We start from the raw sequence: 9,523 nt of genomic DNA, 5'->3' as shown, positions 1-9,523 counted from the left end.
TTTTGAGTGTGTTTTGTCTCTCACCCTTCTTGTTGGTGAACTTGCGGCGGTAAGTGTTGACGTAGGTCCTCACATCATCTTCCTTCTTGAGGTTAAACAATTTACGGATCTTTGAGGCTCTCTTAGGTCCCCTCATCCTTGGCTTCTCGGTATCAGTAAGCCCGGGAAGATCGTTGTCACCCTTCTTCACAATGACAAGGTTAAGAACAGAGAGGTCAGGGCTCACAATGCAACCACGAACAGACTTCCTTCTCCTCTCACCAGTCCTCCTTCCATGTCCCCTGAAGCATGGAGTACCTACCACCAAGCCATTACAAAACAATGTAAATCCACATCCACACAAACACAATATAGAAGTAGTAAACATGTATAAGAAGATGCAAGTTGGATTAATTACCTCGGTGAAGCAAAAGACGAACACGTCCTGGAGTCAAAACTCCCTGCTTCATTGGGAAACCTTGCTTATCACAACCACCCATGATCTTGAAGACGTAACCCTTGAACTCCTCGCCCAACGCATCTCCACTGACTTCTTGGGAGAGTCTCTTGTCGAAAAAGGCACGTCTGCATCAACATAAGCCAACCTCAATACTATAGACTATAAGCTAGACATGTCTCTGAGCAGATACAAAGCTTTAACTCGAAGACCACGAAAATTTATAGAGCAATTCGCTACATTTTTATGTATCCTAGGAGCTACCAATTTCACAGTGATATATACAAACATTAATCAACAGATCTAGAGAACCTATCACCAAAATCTACAAAAATGAGTAAAGATGAAGAAGAGAAGAGCAAAAATCTTACAGTTTCTGGTCATCGTCGATCTCGAGCTTCTTCTGGCAACCAGTGGTTGGATTTGCAATGTTGAACTACAACACAGAAACATAAAAAGGATAAGCAAACGAGAGACGATAAACGAAGTAGGAAAATGGAGGCTCTGTTCGCCGTCACATACCTTCATCTTCTCAGGCGCTTAGGGTTTCTGAGGTAGCGAGAGTAGCAAATTTATACGGAGAAGGAAGGTTTATTTGGTTTATTTTTATGGGCCGTTTTCCCACTTATGGGCCGTTTGGCCCATTTATCTCTCTCTCTTTTTTTCTTTTTAGTTTGATGAAATAATAAAATCAAAAAAAAAAAAAACCATGGTGTATATGTATACTTTTATATACCGTGTAGGAGTATTTTTACTTACATAATTTTGAGTTCAAAGTATTTTATTGTTGACAAAAAAAAAAAATTGTAAAAAAAAAAATTAATATTTTGCATTGCTAGGATACGTCTAAAAAAATTAAGATTAACTTAATATATTCAACACATAGACCAAAAAAAATGTGTATCTCAATTTTGTTTTGGTTTTGAATATTTTATCTTATTAGTCCGCCCTAATAATAGAATTTTGTAGCTAAAAAGTGTGAACAAAAAAGAAGAAAAAGAAATAGAACTTTAATAAATTGTATGATTGATTAATTAATCCGTTACATCCGAACGAAAGAGAGGAAAATATAAATATAACTACATATTGAACAAAAATTCTTCTAAACCCAAAACAGAGGTTACAAAAATGACTTTATTTTCATACTTGAGTCACGATGATGTTTTATGGCTACTGTCTTCTCCTCTCTGTGTGCCAACGGCTTTGTTAAACGACGTCTATGATTCAGCAATTTTTATATGAGACATAATGTTTTAGTTTCGTTTCATTTTGATGGACAAAAATAAATCACGTAAAAAGAAAGAGTTGAACACGTTCCAAGATTTGAAAATAAAAAACAAAATCATCAACTGAAAAATTATACTCTTGCTGAAATCCTTCAAACATCCCTCGTTGATATATCTGACCACTTGGATATGTCCTGGTCATCCTGACACACTACGCCTAACAAATTATAATTAAGGTTTGGTTATACCATATGCTGTATCTTGTGTCATTAATTAAAGTATCATCCTTTAGCTCATTGATATATTAGTTACTTCTTCCTCATTGATCTCTGGTGTCACTTCTTCGTTTGCCTAACATCACCCAAACCAACCAAGAAGCTTAATACCGAACTGTTTTATGCAATTAGGTTTGCTATTAATATATACTACGATGTCGGTCCGTGCGTTACCGCACGGGAAAGTCAAAACTTGAAATGATTAACATTGTTTTTTTTCTACATTTCTAGTAAAAAATTTATGGTAATTCTTTAACTGCATAATATAAAAGTTATAAATAATGACTAAGATGAATCAACCAAATTAGTTAAATAAAATATTTATTGTATATATAAAAATGAAAAATCGATTTAGCGACAATAAGATAATAATGTTAATGATATATAAATCTAGGTTTACTGAATCATACTCAGATAATCAATTTTGAAAGATATTCACATAAAACAATTAAATTATTATTTTATCAAAATTTCTTAAAAATAATAAAAAAATCAGGAAGAAAAAGTTCATAGATGCAAATGCAACCAACCAAATTGACTAAAAAGATAAATCTATGAAAAATCTTAATTAATTACCTAAATTAATACTTGGAAGAGATAATAAATAAGAGTTAGATGGAAAACGACACCAAACAAAAGTTAGATAAATGAATCAATAAATAAAACAATCAATTTTTTTTTCACAAAGATGAGTGAATCAATGTTGATTAATAAATTGAAAGAAAATAATACTCAGAATTTTAAATTTGGAGATGTTAAACAATACTCAAAGAACAAAAAATCTTTTCAAAGTCCATAAATATATATATATATATATATATAAACAAAGAGTTGTGAAACAAAATATGCGAAAAGTAACAAATTTGAACATTGAAAGCTGGGAGCACGACGAAAAAACACATTTGTTGGATCAAATATTGCAACTTTTAAGATTATTAACAAATCTAAACAGTTAGAGGAGATAATAAAAACAATCTCATCCGTTATTTTTAAATTGATCTCTAAAAGTGAGTTTGCTGCAATATATAAATATATAAATCTATGAAAAAATAGAAATCACAATCAATTACTTAGATTAATACTTGGAAGAGATAATCGATGTATGTCTAAATGGAAAACGACACCAAACAAAACTTAGATGAATGAATCAATAAAGNGAAAGAGAGGAAAATATAAATATAACTACATATTGAACAAAAATTCTTCTAAACCCAAAACAGAGGTTACAAAAATGACTTTATTTTCATACTTGAGTCACGATGATGTTTTATGGCTACTGTCTTCTCCTCTCTGTGTGCCAACGGCTTTGTTAAACGACGTCTATGATTCAGCAATTTTTATATGAGACATAATGTTTTAGTTTCGTTTCATTTTGATGGACAAAAATAAATCACGTAAAAAGAAAGAGTTGAACACGTTCCAAGATTTGAAAATAAAAAACAAAATCATCAACTGAAAAATTATACTCTTGCTGAAATCCTTCAAACATCCCTCGTTGATATATCTGACCACTTGGATATGTCCTGGTCATCCTGACACACTACGCCTAACAAATTATAATTAAGGTTTGGTTATACCATATGCTGTATCTTGTGTCATTAATTAAAGTATCATCCTTTAGCTCATTGATATATTAGTTACTTCTTCCTCATTGATCTCTGGTGTCACTTCTTCGTTTGCCTAACATCACCCAAACCAACCAAGAAGCTTAATACCGAACTGTTTTATGCAATTAGGTTTGCTATTAATATATACTACGATGTCGGTCCGTGCGTTACCGCACGGGAAAGTCAAAACTTGAAATGATTAACATTGTTTTTTTTCTACATTTCTAGTAAAAAATTTATGGTAATTCTTTAACTGCATAATATAAAAGTTATAAATAATGACTAAGATGAATCAACCAAATTAGTTAAATAAAATATTTATTGTATATATAAAAATGAAAAATCGATTCAGCGACAATAAGATAATAATGTTAATGATATATAAATCTAGGTTTACTGAATCATACTCAGATAATCAATTTTGAAAGATATTCACATAAAACAATTAAATTATTATTTTATCAAAATTTCTTAAAAATAATAAAAAAATCAGGAAGAAAAAGTTCATAGATGCAAATGCAACCAACCAAATTGACTAAAAAGATAAATCTATGAAAAATCTTAATTAATTACCTAAATTAATACTTGGAAGAGATAATAAATAAGAGTTAGATGGAAAACGACACCAAACAAAAGTTAGATAAATGAATCAATAAATAAAACAATCAATTTTTTTTTCACAAAGATGAGTGAATCAATGTTGATTAATAAATTGAAAGAAAATAATACTCAGAATTTTAAATTTGGAGATGTTAAACAATACTCAAAGAACAAAAAATCTTTTCAAAGTCCATAAATATATATATATATATATATATAAACAAAGAGTTGTGAAACAAAATATGCGAAAAGTAACAAATTTGAACATTGAAAGCTGGGAGCACGACGAAAAAACACATTTGTTGGATCAAAAATTGCAACTTTTAAAATTATTAACAAATCTAAACAGTTAGAGGAGATAATAAAAACAATCTCATCCGTTATTTTTAAATTGATCTCTAAAAGTGAGTTTGCTGCAATATATAAATATATAAATCTATGAAAAAATAGAAATCACAATCAATTACTTAGATTAATACTTGGAAGAGATAATCGATGTATGTCTAAATGGAAAACGACACCAAACAAAACTTAGATGAATGAATCAATAAAGAAAACAATCCAAATTTTAACGAAGATGAGTGAATCATGTTGATTAATAAATTGAAAGAAAATAATACTCATATGTTGTTCCGCCGTATCTAACAGTAATAATAATCTAACTAAAAAAATTAACAGGTTTGGTGAAGAAACACTAACTGGTCATTCGCAACAAAAATATAAAATTACCTTGAATTAGAGATTTTTGCTTGTTAGTTAAAAAACACTTCAATAAAACAATTATTTAGATTTTATTTATGAACTTGTAAGTTTTGAAAATACTCGGAAAACAATTTTTCAAAATTTGTTTATGTAGTCTAGAAAAGTTTATATATATAATAAACAAAAATGTGTAAGACATAGATGTGTGAAATAAAAAGGTGTAAAAATTAATGGATGTGATTTTTGAAACATGGAGGTACAACAAAGAGATGCAAAATTAAGAGGTGTGATTTTTGAAAGATGAGGTGCGATGAAAAGACACGATTATTAATTTGCAACTGTTGGAGTCATTAATAATTAGTTTATATATATAATAAACAAAAAGATGTAAGACATTGAGGTGTAAAATAAAAATGTGTAAAAATTAATGGATGTGATTTTTGAAACATGGAGGTACAACAAAAAGATACAAAAAATAAGATGTGTGATTTTTGAAAGATGAGGGTACGATGAAAAGACACGATTAATAATTTGTAACTGTTGGAGTCCTTAATAATTTTAAATCGTTAGATGGAAAATAGAACTAATATCATCCCTTTGATTAAAGTTTATGCTATTATATATAGATAGCTAGCCTCCACTGGGAACTACGTCTTTCATAGATTATCACGTGGGTTGTTCCTTGCTTGGCTAGAGATCTCATACCGAATTTCGAAACCCTTGCATGCAGCTAGAGATTTCATTTTAATAATTTATGATGGCGGTTCACAATTTATCCCTCGTCAAGTCTTTATGAATTACATTATTTCCATCAAATTTGACATATTTATATATTAATAGATGCAAGCAAAATTTAGATATTGTTCAGCATGAACAATTTTAGACATAGGGTTGATAATATTTTTAGACTGATATATATCAGATAATGTTTCTTGAAAATAAAAATATTAGGCAAAAATCGGTACTCATACGTACATGGGTCAGGGTCACCAAATCAAAAAGTCGGTACACTTGGTTTTGAGATATCTCCCTATAAAATGGTGCAATAAGTCTAACTGTTAACCATCCTATCTTCCCATCTCCGCCTTCTTCAATTTTATTTCCAACCAACAACAGCAATGGAAAACCCTCTTCAAGAGCCCTTAACCACTTACCCAAAACCGGGTCCAACCAAAGAACAAGAACAAGTTGACGAAGAAATGATGGGCTTTCAAGCGTTGAGGATCACGAACTCATTGGCTTTGCCCATGGTTTTCAAAGCTGCCTTGGAGCTTGGCGTCCTCGACAGAATTGTTGCCGTTGACGACAACGTATGGCTCTCGCCTTCCGAGATAGCTATTGCTCTCCCTACCAAGCCCACCAACCCGGAGGCGCCAATGTTGCTGGACCGGATGTTACGGTTACTCGCCAGCCACTCGATATTGAAGTGTCGTATACATAGTTGAGACCGGATAAAACGATCGAATCCGAAAGTCCCAAAGGGTATACGCAGCTGAACCAGTTTGCACGTTTTTCTTAAACCGTGGTGACGACTCAGGTTCTCTCATGTCAAGTCTTTTTCAAAACTTGGTACGTACCTCATTATTTGCAAATCAGCCAAATTAGTAGTTAATCCTCAGTTATAACAAACCGGCTTATAACCTTCCTATTAAACCAATATGCAAAAAAGTACTATCTATACACGTCCTTTTAGTGAACAATTGAAGATTTGTTACAGGACACATCTGAAGGATGTGATACAAGAAGAAAAAGATGCATTCAGCTCCGCCCATGGCATGAAAATCTTCGAATACATTGGGTTGGAAGAACAATTTGCTAGTATGTTTAACCAGGCAATGTCAGAATTAATCTTCTGCCATGATCATGAAGAAGTTTTTAGAAGTTTACAAAGGATTCAAAGATGTAAATACTTTAGTTGATATTGGAGGAGGACTTGGCACCATACTAAATCTTGTCACTTGCAAATATCCTCAAATTAATGGTATCAATTTCGATTTAGCCGGGGTTTTAGCCACAGCTCCTTTGTATCCAGGTATACAACAGTAGATCACCAGTATGACAAATTGAAAATTGAAGTGTGTTTTCCAAAAAAAAAATTAAAATTTTCCTTTTCAGTTTTATTAAATCCTACTAAACATATGTTAATAGGAGTGGAGCATGTATCCGGAGATATGTTTAACTTTTAATCCAGCAAAATGGGTTCTAAAGACCAACATGTTCAGAAGCCAATTCACAAGAAATTGATAGGAAAATTAAGATTAAAATAAGAACTATAGAGCTAAGAGACAATATATTAAGAAGGGATGGAATTTTCCAGTACCTAGTTAGCATCAAGAGCACATGGAACAAAAGCAAGCCTCATGTGTTCCTTATGTCAGCAGCTCAATAAATTTCTTCACAGCAAAAAATAAATTTGAACAAGAGTTACATGGTTTAAAATCGATCCTCGACATTTAGCTATGGCCAAACATAGAAAAAGATTCCATTAAGTCATTTTATACCTCTGCTAGTAGCATTTCCCTGTGGCTTGAAACATTTCAAAAGTGAAAATCCCAGGAGAGGACTCAACCATCATGTTTCTGAAACTTTGCTCCGACTTCTGAGTAAAAGCTTTATGAAACGAAGGAACAAAGAAACTTGTAGGGTGAAGAGAATAGTTCTCTCCATGTAGACGCTGAAAAACCAGTATTAACAAAAAGCACAAATGATTGAAATAACCAATTCAAGATTAAGACTTTTCAACCCAACTCGATAAAAGAAGATTACATGGTAAGAATACAAGACTTTCTTCTTCCTGTATTCGTTATGCCTCATAATATGGAAAATGAGACACGAAATTCAAAGTCACAAAAATGGAAGCTCGAAAACTATTAAAAATCAGGTAAAAAAGCAGAAAGCTTTTACCCGAACTCGCTCAGTGTCAAGGGAGTATTGGAGAAGAAGGTCTCTCATGAAACTAGCTTTATCGATTCGAGTGGAATTGAGAAGTTGCTCGGGTAAGTAACGCTCAAGGGAGCTGAACAGAGACGGGCTAAAGCCCAAAGGTAGATCTTCATAGGTTGATGAGATTAACACGCACACCTGTTTCTGGAGCCGAAATAGAATACAATGATCATTGAGGACGAAAGGATCTTGGGAGCGAAGGATGTCGATGGCGGTCTCAGTGTCACCGGATTCAATCGAGTTTCAGATCCGGCGAATGATCAATCTGGAGTGGTAAGACGAGAAGAAATAGAAGGAGAGGAAGGAGACGATAATGGATATGAGGATGATGAATTGGCGTCGTCTTCACTCATGTCTCTTCGTCCATCTCCTCTTGTCGGCGATGAGAATTGGCCGGGGAACACACAGCTCTAGTAATTTTAATTTTAGTGGTGTTTAACTATTTAATTAGAATGGGTGCTTAAATTAGGAAAATAGAAGAATATGCGCTAAATTTGGAAGAAAAACTTAAATTGGTGTTATTTCTGAGAATCTCCCTAAACCAAAAAGAAGTTATTTTTATTTGGACGTTTAATACCCAATTGGTTTGAATTTGAATAAAAATACACCAAGTAGTAAAAACGTGTCATTTAAAACTCAAAACAATTAGTGTTATTATTTTCATACATACGATTTTTCAACAAAATCAAAATTCCAATTTTATTTCGGTTATCTAATTAATTTTTATTTTTAATATAAAAAAAAATCGGTTTTCTCCTAACCATATCAAACTGGGATTTTCCGGTTATCTACTTCTTTCTCTCTCTTCTTCCTCCTCCTCTCTCTAATCGTCGAATCCATACCTACGCTCAATACTAGATGAGAGTGATAGATTTGATGAGAGTAAGAACACATAATGTGTTAAAGGAAGAATTATATTAGACTCTCATGATTGTAATTGTACAAGATACATTCTTTTATATAGAGATGAGTTTCCTAAACTAAAATAAGAATAAATGTAAACTAAATATTATTTATACATTCTTGATAATGCTAAACTTCCTAAATCAATATTAACATTTATCTAATATCTTCTAGAATAATATCTTCATGATTTCTATTTTCGGGTTTATCATCTCGACCGTCGATCTCGGTTGATCTCGGTCGATCTCCGGTTCACCATCTCCCAATACCTCCCGGCAAGCTCATACATGGTAACACGAGTGAGATTAGACAAATCTTCAATATAACGGCTTTATACTCGGCCATCGGGTCATCATCGACGTTTATACCCGGTCATAGGATCATCGACGGCTTTTATACTCGGCTGTAGAGTCATCTTCGTGGCAATTATACTCAGTCATGGAGTCAATCTCCATCGATTTAAAATCACAAGTTTGGATCATTCTTCGAACTTCTTGTTCATAAAGAAACTTGTGTAGTCATGGTCGAATTCGAATTCATCATCGCCAAATCAGTATCGTATCCGTCGAAGTCATCCTCATGGCTCCGTCGAAGTAAAACAAAGAAACCACATGACGATACGTAAAGTAGCACAAACACGTACTATTATGCCCAAATCTCTTATACAAGAGACAAACACCATTCTTTTTTTTTTGTTTTTTTTTCACTTGGCCCACAGGCCGAACACAACCATACGTCTTGGTTAATATTCATAGTCACCACCACCAGCCAAATCATGGCCACACAAGACAACACACTCACGTGTGTGAAAACCAAATACCAGAATTTTTG

The 9,523-nt window shown here is 32.8% G+C and overlaps 1 protein-coding gene and 1 long non-coding RNA gene across 6 annotated transcripts in view; both read right to left on the bottom strand.

Annotated features, from left to right (window-relative positions):
* Window positions 1-1,025, bottom strand: part of LOC104721673 (40S ribosomal protein S6-1) — a 3,320-nt gene extending 2,295 nt beyond the window's left edge. For 2 of the 4 annotated variants that reach the window (XM_019232569.1, XM_010439711.2), the window contains exons 1-4: window positions 959-1,025; window positions 808-872; window positions 398-564; window positions 25-297 (exon numbers count right to left, since the gene is read on the bottom strand). In XM_019232569.1, coding sequence (XP_019088114.1) covers window positions 25-297; window positions 398-564; window positions 808-872; window positions 959-964 — 511 coding nt within the window. In that variant the 5' untranslated portion in view covers window positions 965-1,025. The remainder of the gene's footprint in view (window positions 1-24; window positions 298-397; window positions 565-807; window positions 873-958) is intronic. The other 2 variants (XM_019232570.1, XM_010439710.2) reach the window with 1 other exon arrangement.
* LOC104721672 lies at window positions 5,763-8,254 on the bottom strand. 2 transcript variants are annotated; one of them, XR_757069.2, is made up of 4 exons: window positions 7,751-8,254; window positions 7,348-7,520; window positions 7,167-7,239; window positions 5,763-6,698 (listed from the first exon to the last, which is right to left on the bottom strand). It is a non-coding gene; the product is annotated as an uncharacterized LOC104721672 (long non-coding RNA). The 2 variants fall into 2 exon arrangements; XR_757068.1 differs by lacking the exon at window positions 5,763-6,698 and having other exon boundaries at window positions 6,927-7,239; window positions 7,751-8,252.

This window comes from Camelina sativa, chromosome 11, assembly GCF_000633955.1.
Source record: "Camelina sativa cultivar DH55 chromosome 11, Cs, whole genome shotgun sequence".
In the NCBI taxonomy this organism is placed as follows: domain Eukaryota; kingdom Viridiplantae; phylum Streptophyta; class Magnoliopsida; order Brassicales; family Brassicaceae; genus Camelina; species Camelina sativa.
This window is presented reverse-complemented; position numbering and strand designations above follow the sequence as displayed.